Consider the following 24,617-nt stretch of genomic DNA (forward strand, 5'->3'; position numbering starts at 1 on the left):
CACCGCCGGGCAGGTCGGAGCCGGGGCTGCCGGCTGGGCTGGCCTGGAAGGAGAGGGACGGGCCGGAACTGCAACCGCAGCGGCGGGGAGCGCGGAGGGGGCGGCAGGTGCAGGAGCGGGGAGGCGGGGCGGAGCTGGGCAGAGTCCCCGACTCTCGGGCGTCCCGGCGTGACCTTCCCGGGCTCCGCCAGGGCCTCGCTGACCTGCAGCGGAGGGCGGCCGGGAGCGGGCGGCTGCGGGCAGGCGGGTGGAAAGGACCGGATCAGGACAGCCAGACCAGGGTCCCCGGGCGTCTGCGGGCCGCGTGGCGACGCAGGTGCGAGGCGCCCACCCCGGCAGGCCGGGCTCGCGGCCCGCAGAGCGAGCGGGGGGCTGCGCGGTGGTCTGCGCGCTCCTCGCCGCTCCCCCCGCCCCTCTCGCCGCCGCGGCTCCTTTGTGCCGGCCCCGCGCCCGCCCCCTCGGGGCCTAGGCCCCGCCCCCCAGGTCGGCGATTGGCCACGCGGGCCTCTAGTGGGCGTGGCCCCGGGCCGCCACGGCGCGGTATATAGTAAAGGTAGGGCGTGCGCCTTCGGCCAATTTCTCGGCTCGTGGCCGGCGCTCTTGTGCTGCGTTCGCAGTCCGTTTGTCCGTGCTTCCCTCTGACTTTCTCGTGCCCCCTGTCTGTCTCTGCAGAGGTCACAGGAGGCGGGGGCCGAGCACGCGTCCCGAGGGGCAGCTTCGGGTCCGCAGAGTCCCCGAACCCCCCGGGGCGAGAGGAGTGCGTGGCGGACCAAAGAGAGCCCGCGAGCGGCCGCGCGCCCACCAATAGGTGCGGGGCTCGGAGCCGCCCAGCCTGCGCGGTCCCTCCCTCCGCCCCCCGCCCCCGCCGCCGCCTCCCCCTCCTCCTGCTCCTGCCTCTGCTCCTCCGCCGCGCGTCTGGCACTCGGAGAGCCGCAGCGGCAGCGGCGGGTGCGCCTGCGGAGAGCCAGGCCGGGGACGCCGACCGGCAGCCGGGGAGGACGCGAGGGCGCACGCCGCAGTCACTCACCCTCAGCGCCCGCGGCAGCGGCTGACCCGCCAGCATGGCCCGCGGAAAAGCCAAGGAGGAGGGCAGCTGGAAGAAATTCATCTGGAACTCGGAGAAGAAGGAGTTTTTGGGCAGGACCGGTGGCAGTTGGTGTAAGTACGGGGTCCGCAGCTCGCCCCCGGCGCCTTGTCTCTCCCGGGCGGCGCATCCCCTGCGCAGGCTCTGCAGACCGCTCCGCACCCGCCGCGCTGGCAAGGGTGGAGGGGGACCGGGTGGTGGGCTCTGCTTGGATCGCGCTCGGCAGGGCTTGTCATCCTGTGCGGAATGCGGAGTCCCCAGGATGGGCGCGGGCTGGGGGCGGGAGCACGCCAGGCAGAGGGTTCTGTATATTGTAGCCGGCTTGTCCTGGTAATTTGCAGTCTATCGGAGCATCGCTTGAGCCCTTCCCTCCTGGGAATGGTGAAGCTCTGGGAGACTAGATATGTCTCTTCCTGTAGTCATGTCCCAAGTCCTTAAAAAAAAGAGAGATTGAGGCTGTGAGAGAACCTCATGAGGGTAACGGGATCTAATGCAGGCGGGGTTGCATGTTATAGCACCTTTCTTTTAGTCTAAATATATACCGCAAAAGGCGGGGGGTGGGGAATCCGTCCACACTGCAGTATTTCATAGCGATGCCCAGAGTTTCCCCTGGTGACCTCCCCTGGAGTCATCGCAACCCAGAAATGGCTCATGAGGCTCCGAAACATGGCAAAGGCTGGTTGTTTTCAGTGTCCACACAGATGCACAATCAGTGGCTTGGGTTGGTTATAGTGAAGGGTTAGGCTAGGAAATAAATGGCACAAAGGCAAAAGCAGCTCTTCTTTTGAGATTTTGGGCAGCCTGTTGCTTGGTTGGATGGATATTGTTTCTTTTTCCCATTGAAAATTAGATACCTTACTTGTTTTCCACCTCCCTACCCCGGAAGGGTGACATGGTTTTTTTGAAAAAGGTCATTTTGAAGGGCAGAGTTGTAGGCAAATCTATAAGAGTCGTGACTGCGGAAGAGAGAGAGGGAGGGAACTCCCCTCTCCTGCATCACCTCCCCCTCCTCCTCTAATATCATCACCACCATCGACACCACTAGCACCACCACTGCAGCCACTGAGGGAGCCCTGGATAGGGGCTGATGCCCTGCTCCTGATTGGGAGGCTCTCTGGGCATCGGCAGGAGGATGAGTCAGGGAAATAGTGCTTGGCTGACATTTTGAAATGGAAGAAGCTGGATTATATGATTTGTGTAAAGAAAAAACATGCGGCCTGTGGTGGGTCTCTCTTGATTGAAAAGTAAAGGGTTAATAATGCATCATACTTCAAGGTTAGTCAAGGTGAAACCTCATTCCAGGGTATAACTGGGGAGCATAGGTAGCCCTGAGCCATGTTAAATGTAGGTCTTTAAAGTGATGGCTTATAGCTTTTATTTTATTTCGGGGAGACCATGCTCTTCAATGAGATTATTGCCATAGTTTCTCGCGCATAAAGATCGCTCTCTGTTTTGTTACTGTGGAAGGGAAAACCTGGAGAACTCAGGGTATGTGTCCGGTGAACAGCTCCGGGCCAGGGCCATCTCCTAGCAACTCCTGGTAACTTGAGTGAGGCCTGGGGGGTGCACTGTGGAGTAGGGCCCCCTTTCCCAGATTTCCCGGAGGTCCCTGCCCTGGTGGTCTGACCCCTGCCTCATCACGCGGACCAGGGCTGCATTGACTCCAGGCATATTGTGAAATTTGCCCTCTAGTGTTTTCTTCTCTCATAAAATATATTTCTTTCCTCATTCCAATTCCAGAATAATATTTGCTTTAGAGGGTACGGCAATATGGAACGACTTGTTCTTTAAGCCGACATTTAATGGGGCAGCACCTCTGTATGACAGCAAGAGAAAAAGAGAGAGAGAGAAAGTGTGTTGTGTGTGAATGAATATTTGTGTCCTGATACCACATCCAGCAAGGTGCCAATGCACTGATTTATGAATGCAGATCCCAGGACTGGTGTGCTTGTCTCATCTTTCCTTCTATTTTCCAAGGTGCAGATACTGGGCTAAAAATCCAGTTTTTATTTTGCGCTAATATGTCTATTGCTTTCTGGCAATGTAAGAAACGACAGAGCTCCTTAGACAGAGAAAGGGGCAGCAGTTGCTGTCTCCCATGGGGAAAATGCCACCTTCCCAGCACTGGGCCCAACACAGATGCCCTTGGGACGAGGGCAGGTTGCCCTTGGCTCAGTTTTGCTTAAGGTAGATTTTCACCAAGATGGACGCAGGAGCCTCGCCTGTCACCTGCTGGAGAAATGGCAGTACGCAGGTCACCTGGTGCTGTCCACGTTTTTATTCGGTTAATACAGGCATTGGCGGCTTTTTATGTTTGCTGCTGGGCCCAGATGCCATTTTTTCCTTCTGCCTGTGACTCTTTGAAGGGTACTCTTTTTTTTTTGTTGTTCTAACTGGAAAACCTCTATATTACTTGTATTTTTTAAAAGGAAAAAAAATTGCTTAAAAGGAAAAAATGCCCCTAAAGCTTATCTTCTGGGTAACTGTGGCCGGTTGGTACAATCTGTCCAGCTTTTTTCCGAAGCAGCTGCTGGTGGCCTGCGTGTTGGTGAGCCCACTGCACCGGCCCCGCCAGACCTGCCTGCTCCAGTCTGAACACGTGACCTCACAACAGTAATGGGAGACTTTGCTAAGTAACGTCTCGGTGCAAAAGAGAAAAATTCCTCGCTTGTAGGCTGTAGTATCAGGCAGAATAGAAAAGCTCTGTCTTCTTAAATTTAATCAATATGCTTGCAAAGTGGCTTGTTTTTCCATTGCTAAATTTGTATTTTAAATTATAGCCTCATTTACATACCTTTTTATGTTGTTAGCATTAGGTGTCTGGAGTCCAAGGAATGAGTATAAAAATGCTCCAGTTGTTGGAAGAGCCAAATGTGGTTAAGCTCAGAACACCAAGCCAGGGTGGGGGGCGGCAGAAAAAAAAAAAAAAGAGGCTACAACAGTTCTCTTCCTGACCCTGTTACACCAACTCTGGCACCTCTGAGGAGCGTTCCCTGGAAAAATTTTCCAGATCTCCTGACGTCACGGCCTTGCCATTAGCCTGCCGCTGCTTGGATACAGAATGCGGCGCTTAACCCCTGTCCTGCCATGAGGCAGCGTCCAGCTGGGCAGCCGTGGCGCCAGCTCATACAGTGCATTTTTCCTTATCTTTCCCTTTTTCTTTGTTCTTTTTTTCTTTTTTGATAGAGGAGAAAAGCAATTATGATTAAGCATTTTGGTGTGGTTTTATGTGTGGTTCGCTTGTTTTTATAGCTCTTGAGCATGGTTTCCCTGAACTCTTTATTTGGTGATGGGAAAGAGGGGCTTTTAAATATATCAAGAGGGCATCCTGGCTAGTTCCGCCCCACTTGCACACACACACTTCTTTTCAAGAATACTGTGTTCTGTAGCGTTTTCCCAAGGACCCCAGGCTTTGCTGCACGCGATCTGGACGCTGCGAGAACTCCCCACGGCACCCCTGGGCAGTCCTGTTTCACACCCATAACCCCTGGTGCGCCATTCCCCCTTCTGCATTCCCGCTGAGTTGTTTGGCTGGCGCAAGGCTACCGGGCGATGCCTAGTACAGCCTGTTACGATGCAGCTAATCGGGAGATAATCCCTGTAAACCGGTAACTGATAGCCTCATTCCATCTGTGAGCGGCAGGGTTTTCTGTTTCTCATTTTCCTGCTTTTGCAGCTCTCGGCCTCTGTCCTGTTATCCTGTTAACTGTGGGAAAAGAAAATGCAGCCCATGGAGTCAGTTATTACTCTGGGTCCAGGCAGAGGATGAAATAAAAGTGTGCTTGCCATTTTTACTCTAGCATCTCCTTTCTTTTTCTTGTTTGGTGCCCCTGAAGGGAGAGACATGTGCCTAGTCTGTGATACAGATCCAAGGCAGCGGGGTGGTATAGAGCTGGGGCTCTTCCCACGGTTTCTGGGTGTCCGTTACTCCTCGCAGCATGAAACCTCTCAGGCATTTGAGCATTTGGAGAAGCAGCAGAGCCTGGCTTGTGGTGCTGAAATGTCGAGGGATAAGCAAGCACAGAAAACATCCGTCTCTAAGGGAGTCTGCTGTCATATGTGAAATGCATTGCATAAGCGGACAAACACAGCCCTGGATTTTATTGGTGATCTTCTTGAAATTCTTTTCTTTTTTATTTAGAGAATGAAATTATTTCCTATAAAGAATCTTAGTTCTAGCTGAACATGCCCCCCCACCCTCAACCACCCCCAATACGCACACTATAATGGGGGCTGCCCATCCCCCCATTTTTCCCTACCATCTGGGAGTGGGGTTCACCACCTTGATCAGTGTTGAAGAAGGAATCCCTGAAGACACCACCCGGGCGGAAGCCCGTCGGTCTCTGGGAAGACTTAGACATGCGTTCTGAGCATGCGCCTGCCTCACAGCTGTGTTCTCTTTGCTCTCCTTGCAGTTAAGATCCTTCTGTTCTACGTGATCTTTTACGGCTGCCTGGCTGGCATCTTCATCGGGACCATCCAGGTGATGCTGCTCACCATCAGTGAATTTAAGCCCACATATCAGGACCGAGTGGCCCCGCCAGGTAAGATGAACCTGAATAACTTCCGTTCTTCCAGAGGGGAAATGGGTGTCACTTTTTCACTTGAGGAAAATTTCTTCTGAAAATCATGTGTAATATAAGAGGAAGCCAAGCCTGTAAAGGACAGATAGGGACTTCTCTCTGATGCGGCCACATCTCCTGCCTGCATTGCAGGCAGAGCTCCCGGGTTGCAGACACCTCATTGCACGGCTCTGCAGTGAGGGGGCAGAGCCCTGTCCTCCACCCAGCCTGCCCCACCCCCCCAGCTCTGGGGGCCCCCCTGTGGCCTCAGTCTCTTCATTCCTAACACCCAAGGGGTCGGTCAGTGGGATCATGACAGGGCCTTTCCAGTTCTCACACACCTGCTTCACTTTCTTGAGGCGACTATGACTCGGATAAATCCTTTGAACACCTACGTTGGCTCCTGTTTTTAAAGGTTAACTTCTTTTCAGGGGTGATGAGAAGCTCTGAAATGGCCAGCTTCTCACAGGAGGAGCCATGACTGCAGGGCGCGTTCTCCCACCTGCTGTTGACTTGCAGTTTGACCTTGAACAGAGCCACCCTCTCTTTTCACTTCTCAATCTTTATACCTGTTTGTTTAATAGGAGTCTTATTGACCAGCTTTCTGGACCTGCTTTGCAGTTTAATTAACTAGCTCTTTTAGCTCTGAAACTTGGGTTGACAAAGAGGTTGGCATAGAAACCTGCCACCTGAGTGCCTGCCGGGACTTGGGTGCTGGCACTGTTGAGTGACGTGCACTGTGTGCACGGATGTGCATTTGCACACGGGTCACTAGCCCCAGGAGGGCCCCCTGCTGTGACACCCAATACTAACAAGGACAAGACAGTGGAGTGACCACAAACGTGATTGTACTGTTTGTGATTGCACGGTCTGGCTCTTCTAGAAATCATTGTCAGGAGGACCTAGAGAGAGAGAAAATGTGGCATAACTTCCAGGTTCTCACTTTATCAGTGACCTTGAGGCTGCCTCTGGGCGGTGACAATGATGTGTCCCCTCTCCACTTTCCCCGGGCAACAGTTTAGTAACAGCTATGTGTAGGTGACAGTCTTGAGGCTGTCTCCATGGCACTGAGCAGCAGCGGTGATTAAGTGTGCCTACCCGTCACAGACTTGTCATGTCCACCTCCTTCTTGGGTATGGGAAAGACTGTCGGAAGAAAATCTTCAGGCCATGAAGATGGCAAACATCATCTTTTAGTCCCAAGTCAAATAATCCTGTACTGTAAGAAAAACCCGAAACATTTCCAGATAAATTTAGATCTAGGGGGTTTTGGAAGTGGAAAAAGAAAACATGTAAGTATATAAAATGACTTAAACCCGCTTAATAATCCACAGTTTCCAGCAACTACTCCCTGAAAGAGGTGGGTGTATGGAAAGGTTGCAGCACAGAAACGCAGGATCGGAAATAAACGTGTTGTGCGCTGGCTTCTGCACAGTAAAGCTCGGTGTGTGTTTTCGTGTCCTCTGTTGGAGTGTTGTATGGTAGCATTCATAGTCGTAATTTCGACTGTGGAGACCTTTTATTGTATTGTTTTTCCATTTAAAAGCTATTCTTCAATCATTATGATATTTTACAGTAAGTCTTATACTTGAAGTCAAAGGTGACCAAAAAGTCAAGCATTTTCTTTAATTTCTTAAATTTAAAAAAATGTTCCTTGACATTGAAGAGGCAGCCTTCAATAAAATTAAATGTTGTCTTCAGGTTCTTGCAGAAAGGGAAATTTCACTTTCAAAAGGAAACAGCCCGAGTGCGGGATTTTTACCTAGGGCCTTGCAAATGACCTTGCCGGGAAAATCTGGTGAGCTGTCAGTCCTTCCAGCACCCTCCCTGCCTCCCGCTGCTTCCTCCCAGCCCCTTCCTAAAAGACACATTCTTCGTACCTATATTTAGTGTCCTTGCAGCAGTTGGACTGACCTGACAAACCGTGGCTTCTCCGGAGGAATGCTGCTGGCTCATCTTGGAAATATGCATTCCTGTCCTTTGGTCTGAGTCACAGGGAAAGTGTCTCCTCAGTCCCCCAGCTTCCCTTCGTGTTGCCTGGTTCTTTGTCATTTCTCTGTCTCTCTTCTTCCACATCCCCTCACTCATTTTCTTGCCAGGAGAGTCTAGGTCGAGCTCCCCTTTACCCTTGCCTCTCCAGGGGACGCGACATTCATTTGAGAATAGGATGGTCTCCGAGTGCCCTGAGGGACCCCAGCTGGTCCCTCCTCTTGGCATCTTTCAGTGCAAATCTTAAGAATTTGTCTTTTTGATAGGCAGTAACAATTCCTTCAGGCCACAGATGGAACAAGCGTATGGAGGAACACCATGGCGATTTGGGGCTTCAATTTAATATACCCTAAGCCTCTATTTTCCTGACAGTTGAAGAGGGAAAATTGTGTATTCAAGTCAAATGAACCTAGTGAGTGCGAAAGAGGTGGTATGTCATTTAAAGATTGAAAGACTTATTAATGCTATTATTAACTGATTCAAGGCATGAACACAAGGCTGGCCTGGCTGGGTTCTGACTGCCCTTTGCACGCTGGAATACCTTGTAATTAGATCTCTTCTGAATAATGCGTGAACGTGACCAAGTTAAGTGGTGGTAATTGTGCAGTATTTGGGGCTGTGTGTCTATAATATTGGATAACCTGATAGGTGAAACATGAAAGTCTCAGAGAAAGGACTAAATCACAAAATGGAAGTGACATTTAAGAAGAAATGGACAACGTCCAGTTTCTTGGCCGGAGCAGTGGTGGCCATTAGGGTGTATGATGTTCCTTACAGAGTCATGTTGCTCTGGGATTTTGGAACCAACCTGTCTACTCAGCCTGGAAGGTATGGGCTAGAGCCTCAGCTGAGATGGTAGGTTGAAACATATTAAATTGCTATTTTTGGGCTCAAAAGCCATTGCTTATTGCAATTTCATGTTGCCTAACCTCAGCGTGAAAGCAGCCTGAGTTCCTAAGCCATTACCCGTCGGTTTGCAGTAAAGTTGACCGAGAAGGAAAAGCAGGGCTTTTGGAGTTGGACACAATTCCCACCATTCCACACACTTCTGACTCTCGCTGGGCCTCCGTTTTCTCATCTATAAAAGGGGAATAATACCCTGTGAGGATTAAAGGAGGATGAAATGATAAACGTGTGTGAAGTGAGTGGTACTTTACAGAGGCGTAACTAAAGGGTGGGTGGCTCTCCCCACTAGCCTCCGTTTTTATAGCCCTGCTTCGCTGGAAGCGTAGTTCTTCTGGCTCCTGAAGTCCGTGTTCCCGGGCTGTGAGCTCTGGGGATAGAGCAAGGATGCATCGTACACTTCTATTTCCATGAAGTTAATAGAGTCTTAGCTTTTCTTGACAAGCAGGAGAAGTTGGATTAGGAAACACATTTAAAAAATTGAGTAAATTTAAGTGACATTGTATTTGTTCTGTAATCTCTCCCTTTAAAATCCCCGCCCCTGTTGGGTTAGCCCCTGCCAGCTTTCCTCCAGGGATACCCCCTCAGGAAGGTCCTCAGTGGTGCTCAGAGGCCTCCCCTCCCACTGTTCGTGCTGTTGGATCTGGAGATGCTGCTGTCGGCCATGCGGGAGCAGCCCCGTCCCGATTTGACCGGGCTCCGGGCTGTGATGGGAAAGTCCCCCTTTCATCGAGCTGCCCATCCCCTGCCCCGTGCTCACTTCACAGCAGTGGAAGGAAATGAAGGTCACTGGGTGTCAGCCGGTGGGTCCAGGGCAGATTCCCAGCTGCCCTGCTTCCTGATGAGCAGGTCTGAAGGTATTCCACTCCTCTCCTTCCGCTCAAGGTTGTGGGCGGCTTTTGGTTTTGCTTTGAAGTAAAGATGGCTCAGCGCTGGAAGAATGCGTTTTAAAAGGGTCATATTCTTGGTGAGATGGGAACCAGAGGGACCAGCAGGTGGGTGAGGACTAGCAGACCACACTGGCACCCCTAGGAGTTTCGGTTACATCTTGATTGCGAGAGAGAAATATCGTGTCTTAAAATCCATTAGGGTACAAGGCATTATAATTCAAATCTCAGCGTGAGTAAGCAAAATTCTTGAGAAGGCATTACATTGATTTCAGAATTGCTTTTTTTCAAGCTGCATCACACTCCTATTTTTCTCTCTCACTTGAATTTCAGAGGGAGAATTGGAAACACTTGGCTTCCTTGTACTTGGGAGCGATTGTTATTTCAGAGTGCCAGTCAGGTGTTTTTCTGCTGTTTCCAATTATACTCCATTGATCTGTAATCCAGGAGCTGATATGATAAATACTCAATGCTCGCCAGGCCCAGCTGCCTCTCAGGCTCCCGCTCCTTCTTTCCTCCCAGCCTCAGATGGATCCTGCACCAGCCCCCCAAATCCCCCCCACCCGGCCCCCAGAGTCTGAGGCTGTGGATGAGCTAGCACTGGTGGCAGTTGGGGTTTGCAGAAGCTACTGCCCAGACTCAGTTTGGTGAAGGGTTTAGGGCGGCAGACTGCAAGTTCTTATTCCTCAGAGTGCCCCAGCCTTGCTTTTTGGCTTCAGCAACTCACCTACCCATGTTCCTGTTTCTTCATTTCTAAAGACCAAGATACAACCAATAAGTTAGCTCTTGGGTACCTAACAAGCCTAATGATTAACTTAAAAATATTCTTGGAGGTATAGAAAAATGGATCCTCCAGTGTATGCTCATTTTAGACGAGAGAGCAGAGACCCCTGATAAATGGGACCAGGTAACAAATTCCATGGAGGGATGGGGCGGGGTGTAAAAGATGCTGAACTGATGGAGCTTCCTTTAGGGCTTTTCTGCTGCGCTCACCTGAGGGAAGGGCTCTGTCGTAGCAGGTGGTCGTGGAAAGAGCACCAGCTCATGGCCTCCATTTCTAGGTCATAAAACAGGATGGGCTTGGACTGGTTGATGCCATGATTCTTCACTCTCATCCTAGCAGTCTTGTGACCTAAGGGCCCATCTGCGGCTGACAAGACTGGAGAGAGGCTGGGGAGATGCAAGGGGACAGGGGTGATGCTCCAGTGGCTTCAGACCAGACTAGTGTGCCTCTCCCCACATAGACGCAGGAACACACGTCATCAAATATCATGTATAATGTGGTGTCTTATTTCAGGATATTGGTCACTTCGCCAGTGTTGCGTTGTGTATCTAGACAAGTCAAATATACTATATGTGCTTGTTCTGAAGTTTGGCCTTGAATAAAAAAGCATAATTAATATAAAATACTAGAATTTGGCTGGAACAGTGGTAACTTTTATTTCACTGGGAACATGCACAGTTATGAGCTGTACAAAATATCAAAGATATGTCCCTATGAAAGCATATGCACTTTTGAAGATAGATCCTCGGAACGAAATAATTCTCTGTTCGTCTAAAAATGAATATGTGACGACAGGAAAAAGTCTAATGGTAAAGGGTAATTCCATAAACGGAGAAGGGCCTTCAACCCGAGTCTGTGGCTTTTTGCCTAGATAGGAGAAAAGACTTCCATGCACCGAGGGTTGTTGAACATCCAGATAGGCTGTGGAGGGAGTCCAGCCACTCATCATAGAAGGACTTTTCATAGGGAGCAGGTTCGCTGGCGTGAGGAGGGTGTAGCCATGTCCCTGCTTGGAGGCAGGGGGCTTGAGTCAGCTGATCCCACGTCGCAGTCAAAAGCTGAGCCTGAGACAGAAGGTGCGGCAAAGGCAGCTAGTTTCCAGAAAGCACAGAGGTGCCTTTTTTTTCCAGTGCCCTCCCTGTATTTTGTTAGGTAAATTGATATTAGTCCTGCAGAGGTCAAACAAAAATTAAAAACAAAAACAAAACCCATAAATATCTTAGTGGCACTTGAAGGAGGAAAATGTGTGTGTTTGTGTCTATGCATATATATGTGTACGTAGATAATGTATGACTGTGTATAAAATCATACCCCCAATTTTTTTAAATGAGAAATTACTTCTCAATGTGGAATACACAGGAGACACACGATATGGAGGTATTGTGTGCATGGCTACGTTTATAGGTGTGTCTTTGCTTCCTGTGCTCTCGTTAGTTATGTGGGTACCCTCCTGGAGGATTCTATGGAAGATGTCTGTTTGGTCTAGTGATATATTAAATGACAGGTACAAGCATCTGTGCTTTGAGATTTGTTTGAGTAACTGTTACAAGGTTAAAAATGGGTGCATTCTAGTTTAAATACTTCGAACTCACAAGTAGATTGAGAAATTATAAACTTGCTACATTATAAACCTAATAAGAAACAAAGTACTTCTTTCTTAATGAAAAGCCTTTCTTTTCTCTCTCCTTTCCCTTCCTCTTTTACTTGTTGGTTCCCTCTCCTGCCATGAAAACCTGCTAAAGCCGAAGACTGAGTGTTTTCCTTATTTATTTCTCAAGAGATGGGGGACCAAGAAAAGGCAAATGTAACTCTAAAAACCAAGTGCGAAGCCAAAGGTTTTTTTTTCCTTTAAACTCCAAATCTTACGTAAAGTTGACATATTCATTAGAAATCAAATAATTAAAATTTCAGATAGCCAGATTATTACTTCAGTCCTTTTAAGTGGCTTTATTAAATAAGAATCAATATATAATTTAAGGCAAATGGTCATAGCAGAGCAAAGCTGTATAGAGCCCAGCATGGTTCATGTTGATTCAAGGTCAGAAGACAGGAGAGGCAAAGGTTAGATGTGTTTCCCGGAATATAATCTGAAACGACCAGCCGGCGAGTGGGTGTTCTGCTATCTTTGGCCTCTGGGAGTTCCCAGCAAACAGAGCTCATCCTCGTGCGAAGGTACAAGTAACAATTTTAAGGAGTAGGCAGTATGGAGAGGGACAAGCTGAAAGTATCCAGTCTCGTGTGCAAACAATGGATGAGGACACCAGGCAGCAAGGTGGGGTGTGCGCAGCCCTGGGAGAGTGTCACCATTGCTGAGGAATCTGTGTGTGGACTCAATAAGGAGGTTGCCAAATCCACTCCCATTCCTGTCTGTGTCTTCTTTCCTTTAGGACTGATAAAGTAACTGATTTAAAGGGTTTAGCTATCAGGTCAAGGGCGCTTCATCTGCCTCTTGTAAGTAATTGCTTTAGAGAAATGACTTTTGAGAAGAGGAGTTTTCCTAATGGGGTAGAGAGGATCTCATCAGAGAACTCTCCTAGTTACGATGACCCAGAACAGGACAGGCCAGGGGATTGATCTCTGGTGGCTTCCAGGAAGAGAAATTCTCAGGCCAGCAGGCTCTGGACAAAGAGAAGAGAGGAGGCAGAGGTGATGGGTGATAGGGCAAGAGACCTTCCAGAAACGTGCGGACAGAGAGCAGAAGAGCCCACCAAGGAGGTGGTGGCCACAGTGGACTCAGGGTGGCCTCCTGGGGCTTCTGTGTGCGTGTATGTGCTCCACAGGTGAGGGCTTAGAGGAAGGAGCTGGTTGTGTGACCTAAGTCCAAACCATTTTTGCTTCTTTTCTGGAAACATTCAGGTCAGAAACTGAGTTTCTGAAAAGAGTGGTTGCTAAGGCTTATGTTAGTTACATCTTCAAGACCCTTCAGCGGCTCCAGAGGGAAACGTTAGCCTCCAGAAGGCAGTAAGGTGTGGCTGAGCTTCCTGAGCTCATTCGTCATTCCTGGGCTCCCTCCTCTGCCAGCATTCCTGTCCGTTTCACCTCTTGTGTTCTTGGTTTCACCAATTTCTGATGCTTCTCTGTACATAACATGGCCACTATTCTTCAAGCGTCTTCCATCTGCATTTCTCTCACATGCTGACATACAGGCTTGGCTGGGCTTAGATCTTGAGCCAGGCTCACGGATGGATTCGGGCTCTTGGGTGGGAATTGGTGTGATTCCATTGTTTCTTCTTTACCTTATCTAGAGACACGAGACCAGTTGTGTATAACTGTTTTCTGGGCCAGTGGTACCCTTGTGCCTGTAATGGTAATATCTACTATTTCCATAAATCAGCTCTTAGATGATTAACAGCAGAGGTGCTTGCTAATGAACAAGGCTGGTATAAGTCTCTGGGTAAGCACGAACTGAGTTCTGACCATAGCTCTTAGACTTCTGAAAAATGCACTTGCTAAGTGCCCTTTTGTTAGTAAAGAGCCCAGAGCGCTGGGTGAGAGGAGCTGATGCTCGGGGGTCTCGCACGTGGTACCTGGTCTCTTTTAATAGTCAGGACCCTGGACTTGGCGTCATGGGGGAATGAGAAGCACTCTGCAGAATCCCACCTCCTCTTGCTCTCCTTTTTCTCTGGGGGGGAGCTGAGAATCGCTGTTCCTCTCACACACTTCAAGGAGATGGCACCCTGAGCAGCCGCTGGAAGAGAGAATGCAGAAGGAGCCAGAAAGCGAGCGCCGACTGCTGGGGAAGGGGGCCGGGGGGGCATCGCCGTGTGTGCAGTCCCCTCGTGGTTTACGTGCTACCGTGTTTCTCAACAGGACCTTCTCGGTCCACATTCCTCTTTTTAGCTCGCTGGGTAAGACTCTGCGCATCTCACACCAGGCTCGTTGACATTCGGTTAGGATTTTGTTTTTGCTGAGTCACCCGCTCTGCTGATGCACTGCGCCTGGCATCATTGTTACTCATCACGCTGATGTCCCTTCGGTCAGCTGCTGGGTTCTTCCCCGCCTTCCTCCCTTCCGGAAGGTTAGGTGAGACTGCTCCTTGGTTGCTGACAGTTGGTCTCCTCCTCTTCACCCTTCTGTCCGTCCACCACTCTCCTGTCGTCTCTTTCCCGAGCCTGGAAACGGCGTTTAGCCCGGTGAACACAGATCTTCTCTTAGTCCATTTCTGCCCCCCACCCCCACCCCCATCACACAGGATGCCTGCAATAGGTCCCGGCAGACGTCCTCGCTGACACTTGCAGAGGCATTTGCCTCTGGGTTCTCTGGCTGCCCGTGCCCTGCTCTGCCAGTGGTCCCTCCCCTGTGAGTGTCCCTCAAGCCGCCATTCTCCCCTGACTTCATGATTATTCTAGGAAAACACCTCCTCCTGCATTCTGTTAGGCCTCTGGCCCTGGGCCCGCCTCTGTACTTCCCTCAGGTCCAGGCAAGTCACCTTGACTTAAATGTCTTGTTAACAACTCAGACAAGAAGGACCCTCCCTCGCACTGCCTCAAGCATGAAATCCCAGTGGAAGCTTCTACTCACCTTTGTTTATTTTACTTTATTTTATGTTTGCAAGTATTGACCATTTTTATTATATTGCCTCTTTGCTCTATAAATGATCGCAATGCCAATTTTCCAACTTATTAATGTGGGAGAAGATTGTTCAGGGTATATTTAAATTGCTTTAGTCATACAAACAGTTTTCTATGGTTTGTGAGCATTTAAAATAATTTTTAATGGTAGTAGCTTTGTTTATTTTTAACTGAAGATTTTTTTATGAGGAAATTCTGCTACTTCCCCTTTCACTCGTGTCCGTGACTCTTGACAGCTTGCCCCTGAATTCCTCAGGTTCTACCTTATCCTTTTTGAGATGATTCTCAATGTCGCTCTTGAAGTAGTTTTTCTCGGGCAAGCCTCTGCCTGGCTGCAGACCGTCACATGCCTTGTCTCCATCTCATCCTTTCCATTCCTCTGGGAACTGCAAGAATGGAAGGACTCTCCCATTCGGGCCCCTAAGCCAGGCCCTCCTCACTTAACCAGTTTGGAAGCTCAAAGCCAACCTTACTCACTAGAAAAAATAACAGCCCTTTAGCCCAGCCCCCACTGACGCCTGTTCTCAGGCCTCACAAATGGTGCTGCTGAAGAGTTCCTGTCCTCTAGTTGTCCCTTCCGCTTTAATTATGTCATTGTCTTCATATCTCCTCACCATTGCCACGCTCATTCCCTGAAGCAGGGGTTCTCAAACCAGGAGTGCTTAAGGATCTCTTCAGGCATGTTAAGCAGCAATTCTCGAGTCCCATCCTTAGGGATTAGGATGGGGCGGGTCTGGAGCGAATGTGCAAGGCTGCTTGTTCAACAGGCCCCAGGTGAGAGAGTGCGGCAGGAGCTCGCAGGCGCTGTGCCCAACAGGCAGAGGGCAGGGCCGGGAGTGGGGGCTAGAATGGGGTTGTCAGACTTAGCAAATAAAAATACAGGGTGCCCAACTAAATTTGAACTTCAGATACACCACAAATAATTTTTATAAGTATGTTTCATGTTTCAAATAAAAAATTATTTGTGGTGTATCTGAAGTTCAGATTTAACTGGGCGTCTTGTATTCGATCTGGCAGTCCCAGAATAGAATGCAGTGGTGATTGACTCTCCGCCCATGGCCCCCGGAGTGTGCTTGTAACACTGTTCACATATCTGTCTCAGAAGTCTTGTGATGGCGGAGGCTTTTGGAAATTGAAGAATCTAAAAAGTTGGTTAAAGAGTGGAAATCCAGGGTGCACATACTTGGAATTTTTCCTGGCTGGCACGTGACTTGCTCAAAGTAACCGCTTCCTTTTGGAATGGAAAGCAGGAGTGGAAAGTGCACTTGAAGCCCATATTCCTCCAGTTTAGTTAAAAGACCCAGAGAGCTCTCTGTCGAGTAGTCTGGAGTCCGCTAGACTTTGTAATGGTCATAAATTAATTGACAAAAAGAAGTGTAAAAGGAGACCTCTGTGCTCAAAGGCTTACGTGCTTTAGAGAAGGGAAAGCCACCTGCACAAAATGCTAGCTGGCAATGCAGTCTTTCGAATGTGGGCATGTGGGGGTTCTGGAAAGATAACAGGCTTTGGAGTCCAGCGTACTTGGCTTGGAATTCTGGTTCTACCACTTTTTCTGTGACCTTGGGCCAGGCACTTAATCTTTCTGTGCAAGAAGTATTTTCATTCATAAAATGGAGATAATGCCGATCATGAAATATTGCTGGGGAAATTAAATGGTATATGATATCATTTAGATCTAAATGCCACAGAAGTGATTTCATAAGAGAGGCCAGAGTTTAACCCGTTCTTTGAGCTGGGTGGGATTAGCACTGTATGTTTTGTACATGAAGAGTCTGCTTTTGAATTATCTTGGTTGACTGCCTTCCCACGAATGATTTCCTCAGTGTTTTTCTAACTCTTTTCCTGCTCCAGGATTAACACAGATCCCTCAGATCCAAAAGACTGAAATTTCCTTCCGTCCTAATGATCCCAAGAGCTATGAGGCGTATGTGCTGAACATAGTCAGGTTCTTGGAGAAGTACAAAGATTCGGCCCAGAAGGACGACATGATTTTTGAAGAATGTGGCAGTAAGTAGACTTATTTTGGGTGTCTGTGGCTGGTTAATTCTTATTTCTTGTTTCTCTTTGTTGCTTAATGATTGAAAGATACGCCTGAAATAATTAAAAGACTGAACTCTGGCCATGTTGAGAGGACACTTTTTTTAAAAAACACGCAGACATTATGGTGTAGGCTTGGATGCAGTGGGAGAAACAGTGTAGCCTCAAGTCTTACTGGCACCTGCACTTGAGAGGCGTCTTCCTTTAAAACACTCCCAGCCACCTCTGCTCTTTATTGCTCAGACTCAGACCGCACTACAGTTCTGGTTCTCTTATTGATTTTGAGAAGTACACTTGCTTATATTTCCAGATTTCTGCCCCTTTCCCCCATCCCTGTTCTCCCTACAGAAGAGAGCACAGGGCTCCTCTCACCAGAATGACCCTTTGGAGTGATTAGCTAGAACTGAGCTGATATTGATGGAGGAGCATTCAGTCGGTACATTTATAGACCCTGGTTGGGATGGGTAACGAAATATGTCTCAGGCAGCTGAGCATCTGGATAAGGAAATGACTGATGAATGGTAAGGGATAGCTCTTGGTTCATTAACCCATTGAAATGAATACGCATGCTCCTCCTTGCCGGAGTGTGAATTTCCCAGCTATGTTGTCTACCCACCCAAACACGGTACCTCTCTGAGTTACTAAGTGATAGCAGAACTCAATTCAAGCATTTACCAACTCCAGTTCTTTAAATGGCAGGCTGTTGCTTGGTCGCAGTATGGGGTGAATTGCCATTTTAAGTCATTTTGAAAAGATTTAGTAATTTAAAAGGAACACTTTCACTAAATGGTTCTCATTAGAACTTAAATGAGGTTTTCATCTTACTTTGCAGTAATTAAAAGGCCCATATGATAGATAATTAGGGTAAATTACTTCATAGGAGATGGACTGAATTGAGGCTTTGTTATGGTATGAATCAAAAATACAATAAAATTTCTCAGGTGAACAAATGCTTATAAAAATTCACAGCTTTAAAAGGCAAAATCTCAGAAAAACTTTTTTTTTTAAAACACCTTGAATTGTGGTTGAAAAGGGAAAAAACAACTCTTTTCTATTCCCTCTTTACTGTCTAACATGCTAAATGGGCATGGCTCCAGGAAATTCTGATCAAAAAACTTGCAGTTCTGAAAATTATTGACAATCCTTTTAATTTGTGTTCTAATTATAACGTCCCTGTTGTTGAGCCAAGCTGATGATGACCCGTGTAAATGATGCTGCTCATGAAGAGCGATCCAGTTTCCTTTCAGTCTTCTGAATAGCTGAGTCATCCATTATTTAAAGGAAGGGCAATATTGCCAGAGACCAAACATCGTGTGCTGATCATCAAGTGCCGTGAAGCCTTGGTGTGGGGTCATGTGTCAGCTGTTGTTTTTGTTGCTTTAAAATACCTTTTCAACATGAGTGAAGAGATGAAGGGGCTTGCTGGAAATCCTTGCTGAATTCAGACAATGCCTTAAATGTCGAGTAGCAGTGTCTTAGCATAGGGAACCGTGACGAGAAGGAGCGCCCCTTCCTTTCTCAGTGGTGCTAAAGGAGTTGTTGGTACAATGTGAAGATGGTGTTTGCATTTTCAGGTGTGCCCAGCGAACTCAAAGAACGAGGAGAATTTAACAACGAACGAGGAGAGCGAAAAGTCTGCAGGTTCAAGCTTGAGTGGTTGGGAAATTGCTCTGGAATAAATGATGAAACTTACGGCTACAAAGAGGGCAAACCATGTGTCATTATAAAGCTCAACCGAGTTCTGGGCTTCAAACCTAAGGCAAGTAATATTTTAAATCCTAGAATTTAGCTGAGCCATTCACATTTTGGATAAGGTACTTAAACAGTATGAGAAGAGAATAAAAGGAAATTTTAAAATACACTCAGTGGCGATTTTGAAGCCTATTCTGTAGAGTAACATCGAAAACTTCTGTGTCCACTTTGAAATTCTTGTAGTTAGGTCAATCATCTCATTTTCTAAAGTTAGAGAAATTCTGAGTGGCAAAGCCAAATTCCGAAGTCAGTCCTGTGGCCCTGCCCTGTTCTCAACACTTCTGCTCAGCATCCAGATAATAGTTTCTATTATGCAAACTCTTCCGTAGTAAAAATAGGAAAAGATATTTCTAAATTTAAAAACTACCTGCGTGTACCTGCAGTCATACTCTGGTTTTGGTGCTCTTGGAGCCAGAGTATTTAAAACAAATTGATAATCTGAAAAAACAATTTCTTTTTGCTGAGTGATGATTTCATTGCAAAATTAGAAGCTGAATACTATGTAGGTGGAACTTTGATAACCATGCTGTTGGCTTTTGACATCATTGTAGCTTATAACAGGTAAACATTACTTGAGATCACTGAAAAGTGGCAAACTGCCATTGCTTACCATTTGGTGAGATGATAGTAATTCTTTAAAAGAAGGAAAAGTGTATTGGTGTTCTCTCTGCCTTTATAAAACTGGTTATTTCATTCTTTCCTTCAGGTCATGAGTAAATAAAGCTGTCCTTTTCCCTTACTCATGGCTTCTTCAGCAGTTTCCCCACTCGCCCGTGTAGGCATTACCATTATGAGTGGTTTTCCAATCTGATAGGACTTGACTGCTGTATATACTGTTATATGAACAACCTCACTTCATTTCTGGAATCTGGCTCTTTTGTTCATTAATTTTCTATTGTTTGCTATTAATTTGTTTCCACAATGATTGTTACCATGAACAATATTTTCAAAAGAAAATCTCTATGGAGATGGAAAGTTTTATAAACTTAACTGAAGGATGCATCAGAACTCTTCTACTGCCACCAGGGGCAAAAATGGACCAGTGGGTGGATGGATGGTTGCCTGGCTGGCTGGCTCGATGGATCTCCTACAGAAATTAACATACCTCTGAACAGAATTTTAATCTTCTTTCCTCTTAGACTAGGATATCATGAGAGAAAAATGGTGAGAACCATGATAGCACACTTTTGGTTGATATTCATATTGCTGGGGAACACTTCCCCAAGATAAATCAGCTATTTGCCAGTGAACGGGATTGGTCTGGTGTGTTCGAAGGAACAGTAATCCTAATCTTTGTTCTCTGAATCCCTCACTTTTGGTAATTCCTCCTCATAGACATCGAGTGATACCTGTAACCCACAGAGGCGGTCCCTGTAGTCTATCGTGAGTCACGTCTCTTCCCACGTCTGTAGGGATAATCTGTTAAGTGATGAATTCAGCTACTCTTTCTTTTCTGTCCTTTTTTTCTTTGGTCTCCAACTTGGTTATCCATTGCCGCTTTCTAATTCATCACTCTCCCCCCACCCCAAATCCCTAGCTCTTTTGTTGTTTGAATTATTTGTGTCAGAGATGGCAGCACCCCAGCATCTCCCTTGATGTGCCTATTTCCTCACCCTCAGAGGACAGAATCTGGCAACTTGTTTATCAATAAGCATATTCTCTCAAATTTTTAAAGATAAATCTATTGCTGGCAGAAAGTTCCAAGAGAGTCAAATCTAGACGATCATTTTCTTATATTCCAAAATGGAGAGTAATGCCAAAAATATTAGTTCCTTACTGACGGAGAATTGTCCATTTTATCTGACTTTGATTAGACTGTGTATCACATCTCATGTCAAGACTCACGTGCTCTGCTGATATGAGTAAGCAGGCGGCTGTCTTCCAGGGATGTGTGCTCATCACACCTCTTTCTGAGGTAGACTTGAGCCAGGGATATAGGAAGGCAGGCTCTGGATACTTCGCTACAGCGGGAATTTTAAAGTGTATGCTGGGTCCCTTCAATGGATTTACCCCTTCACAAGCCCCTTTCATTTAGGGCAATGCCACCCTTACCTGTTTTACTTAGTAGACTTTCCTAACAGAATTGGAAACGCTCCTTAAATGTCAGTGCCTCCAGTGGAGATTCAAAAGCAAGCAAGCAAGCAAGCCTACTTGAAGAAGGTCTCCTTGGAGGAAAAGGATGGCATTATTTATTCATGGCTCGGGAGAAAAGCGCAAGTTTTATAAAAACAAATGTCAACCAGGTTTTCCATCTAATTATTATAATCTTAGCAAACGAGGAGCTATTATTTCTGGGTTGGCTCGTACTTCTCAGTGTCCTTGAGTAAAGCTTATAATGGGTTAGTCAGAAATTCCATTTAGTACTGAGCTGCATCACAGCTTAATTGTAGTGGCCACAAAACCTAGGCAATTAGTTTTCAAACTACAACATGGCCTTTCCTAGACTGGTTAGGGGAATCGCTCATTCTGCTATCTCCAAGTGTTTTGTTATTTCAGTTGACTTACCGTGACCAATGTGTACTTGTTTGGGCTACAGATTAGTTTTATTTTTCAGAAATTTAAAAAGTTATTTACAAATTATTGACCAACATGGGTTTTATTTTTAGCCTCCTAAGAATGAGTCCTTGGAGACTTACCCAGTGATGAAGTACAGCCCGTACGTCCTGCCTGTTCAGTGCACTGGCAAGGTAAGGAGACATTTAGAGTTACTGGAGGAGGGGCCGCGGAAGTGGGGGGAAGAGCGCGAATGAGCGAGGTTATTTTAAGTTACAGGTGAAACTCTCATATGGGAAACAAGAAGCATTGCCTCCAGGAATTAGCCTCAAACTTGTTAAAAGAACAGAAGGATGTAGCAAGAATAAAACCGTATGTCAGTTTTCCCACTGGAACAAGAAACTGAAACATCTGAATTTCATCAGTTAGAATATTGGTTTCTAGAACTGAGAGGTCAACCAGCCCACACAAGTGCTTCTCTGGCCCACAAGGTGTCTTAAAAATTGGAGGCCAGCATTTTGTTTTTTTAATCGACAATTTCACATAAAAACAGTTGTGTTTTTGGCTTTTCTTTAAAAAATACTGAAAGATTAAAGTAACAATCAAGATGTGTCCCCTTTAGACTGGAAAACAGGTACCTGATGGATTGTTTTGAGAGAGAGAGGGCAGAATAAAGAAAGGGAATCTCCAAATAGTCCTGTTTTGTGGTGGTAGCAAGCAAAGAAACGGACACAGGAAAACGAGAGGCGATGGTTAAGCCTTTGGCGATAATGTCACTGGAACTGTCATCTGCTGGACCAACACCAACCCGCTGCTGCTGTTCAGTGTTGGTCCTGTTTCTAGCAGGTGGTGTCGGCTGGGAGGAACACCTGGCTGGCCTTTGCCACAGTTTCCCCCTTTGTACAATGAGAATAGCCTCCTTTTACGACCATTTGTCCCGGCTGCTCTGGATTGGACTGCGTATGTGTTGTTTCCTCTTGTGTCACGTACCGTCCTTATGTCCTCCCGAGGTTAATGGTCACCTACTCTTGAAGGTAGCTTTGGAGCAGCCATGTCACAGCATGACTGGCGTCCCTCCAGCAGAGGTTTGCAGATTCCTCCGTGGGATCCAGAGCCTGGTTTGTACGTGAGTACAAGTAGTGATCCAGGATGCGAGCCATTAAAATCTCATTTCCTCCTGGTTTTTAGCGTGATGAAGATAAGGAAAAGATTGGAAACGTGGAGTATTTTGGACTGGGCGGCTACCCCGGGTTCCCCCTGCAGTACTACCCCTACTACGGCAAGCTCCTGCAGCCCAAGTACCTGCAGCCGCTGCTGGCAGTACAGTTCACCAACCTCACCATGGACACCGAAATTCGCATAGAGTGTAAGGCGTACGGTGAGAACATTGGGTACAGTGACAAAGACCGTTTTCAGGGACGCTTTGATGTAAAAATTGAAGTTAAGAGCTGATCACAAGCACAAATCTTCCCCACTAGCCATTTAAAAAGTTAAAAAAGATACAAAAACAAAAACCTACTAGTCTTGAACAAACTGTCATACGTATGGGACCTACACTTAATCTATATGCTTTACACTAGCTTTCTGCATTTAATAGGTTAGAATGTAAATTTAAAGTGTAGCAATAGCAACAAAATATTTATTCTACTGTAAATGACAAAAGAAAAATAAAAATTGAGCCTTGGGACGTGCCCATTTTTACTGTAAATTATGATTCCATGACTGACTTGTAGTAAGCAGTGTTTCCGGCCCCTAAGTATTGCTGCCTCGTGTATTTTATTTAGTGTACAGGACTATAGGTGCACACACTGGTCATTTTTCAAGCCATGTTTTATCGTATCTGTTTTCTACTTTATGTGAGCAAGGTTTGCTGTCCAAGGTGTAAATATTCAATGGGAATAAAACTGGCATGGTACTTTTTTTTTTTCCTTTGGTTTGGCTCTTTCAAAGATAATGGCCCATCAATGAGCATTTTTAACACACTCCATAGTCTTTTCCTGTGGTGTTAGGTCTTTCTTTTTTTTTTTTCCTGGGGTTGGGGGTGGGTGGGCTGTCATGGGGGAACTGCCCTTTAAATTTTAAGTGACACTACAGAAAACACACAAAAAGGTGATGGGTTGTGTTGTGCTTTGTATTGAATGCTGTCTTGACATTCTTCCCTCGTCCTCCAGTATGTTCTGAGCTATGTATGAGATCTGGATCGCCCGTCACTTTGGCTGGTGACAGGGCTAATTAATTTGCATTGTACATTTTCTTTTACTTTCCTTTTTCCTTTCTCTGGAGGCATCACATGCTGGTGCTGTGTCTTTATGAATGTTTTAACCATTTTCATGGTGGAAGAATTTTATATTTATGCAGTTGTACAATTTTATTTTTTTCTGCAAGAAAAAGTGTAATGTATGAAATAAACCAAAGTCACTTGTTTGAAAATAAATCTTTATTTTGGACTTTATAAAAAGCAATGCAGTACCCCATAGACTGGTGTTAAATGTTGTCTCCAGTGCAAACTCCATGTTCTAACATATGTAAGAAGCCAGGAGTACAGTGCTCTTGTTGATCTTGTATTGAGTCAGGTTAAAACAATGGACAATAAAAGAATGAACACATCCTCATTGCGTGAGTCACTCTTGTCTAAATGCTCCAATCTGGGACTTCTTTACTTTCTATACTGCTAATTATCCAAGATCTTGAAGAAATACTGAACCTGAAAGACAAACCACATGATTTCATTAGTTCCTATGGAAGTTTGGCCTTTTCCACCTACCAGAGGCCGAGAGCTGGGTCTGGACTGGCCACAGACTGGAACACCAAAGACGGCCCTTCCCAAAGAGACTGGCGAATGGGAGGCGGAGACTCAACAAATGAAGCTTTAGTTTAAAGTTCAAGTTTAGAAATATTTTGCAGTGCTGCTTCACTAGGTATGTCTGTTTAAAAAAAACAAGTCAAAGCTGTTGTTAGTAGTTCAGTGTAAAAAAATGAGGTTAGGTTTGAGGTTCAGTAAATTAAGAAGGTTCATACCTAGCTTTTTGGTTCATGGTTTGGCTTAAGTCCTTATTTAGCCATATTTAAAGATTAGCCTCAGTGTGAACGAAGACAAAAATGAGCTTTGTGAAAAACATTCTTCAGGTATAAGCAAGCTGAAGATTTAGTATCACTTAACCAACAGGGGAAATTCCCAAACTAAGACCATGGCATCATTTTTCTGGAAACGGAGAGCCTGTCACAAAGTCTGTGTAGCTAGAGCTCGAGTGACTCCTTCCCGCCTCAGAGCGGTCCTGAAGCGCCCCTCGGGGTGAGGCTGAAGTGCTGCTCCCCTCTTGCGGACAGAGAGACCTCGAGGCCCAGGGCCATGTCTCTGAAGGCACAGCTAATTCAGAAATAGCAGTAACAGCCTGATTCTCACCTTACTGCCCCACATTCCTAATCCTGCTCATCTCTTCTCTTGTTTATTCTTTAAAAACATTGCCTGAGACTGCTATCTCTAGAGCAGCAGGTCGTGGGATGGCAAATTAATACTAGAAGAACAATGAGTCCTTTTAACAAAAAATAGCAAACG

The 24,617-nt window shown here is 46.5% G+C and overlaps 2 protein-coding genes across 4 annotated transcripts in view; one reads left to right on the forward strand and one right to left on the reverse strand.

Moving 5' to 3' along the window:
- Window positions 1-402: 402 nt before the first annotated feature.
- Window positions 403-23,673, forward strand: ATP1B1 (ATPase Na+/K+ transporting subunit beta 1). Its single transcript, XM_023640511.2, has 6 exons — window positions 403-1,158; window positions 5,500-5,628; window positions 16,631-16,786; window positions 18,391-18,575; window positions 21,175-21,255; window positions 22,250-23,673. The coding sequence occupies exons 1-6, from the start codon at window positions 1,062-1,064 to the stop codon at window positions 22,511-22,513; spliced, it is 912 nt and encodes a 303-aa protein (XP_023496279.1). The 5' UTR covers window positions 403-1,061; the 3' UTR covers window positions 22,514-23,673.
- Window positions 11,357-24,617, reverse strand: part of NME7 (NME/NM23 family member 7) — a 245,293-nt gene continuing 232,032 nt past the window's right edge. Inside the window, exon 12 of one of the 3 annotated variants that reach the window (XM_070266293.1) lies at window positions 11,357-11,377. In XM_070266293.1, coding sequence (XP_070122394.1) covers window positions 11,372-11,377 — 6 coding nt within the window. In that variant the 3' untranslated portion in view covers window positions 11,357-11,371. Of the gene's footprint in view, window positions 11,378-23,480; window positions 23,766-24,617 lie in introns of those variants that run through there. The other 2 variants (XM_070266294.1, NM_001301143.1) reach the window with 2 other exon arrangements.

Source organism: Equus caballus, chromosome 5 (genome assembly GCF_041296265.1).
Source record: "Equus caballus isolate H_3958 breed thoroughbred chromosome 5, TB-T2T, whole genome shotgun sequence".
Classification (NCBI taxonomy): domain Eukaryota; kingdom Metazoa; phylum Chordata; class Mammalia; order Perissodactyla; family Equidae; genus Equus; species Equus caballus.

Bases quoted from the DNA above. Each gene is read 5' to 3' on its own strand.
- ATP1B1 (XM_023640511.2), top strand. From the start codon at position 1,062: ATGGCCCGCGGAAAAGCCAAGGAGGAGGGCAGCTGGAAGAAATTCATC. The intron at 1,159-5,499 runs GTAAGTACGGGG...CTCTCCTTGCAG, and splicing joins CAGGACCGGTGGCAGTTGGT to TTAAGATCCTTCTGTTCTAC. The intron at 21,256-22,249 runs GTAAGGAGACAT...CCTGGTTTTTAG, and splicing joins CTGTTCAGTGCACTGGCAAG to CGTGATGAAGATAAGGAAAA.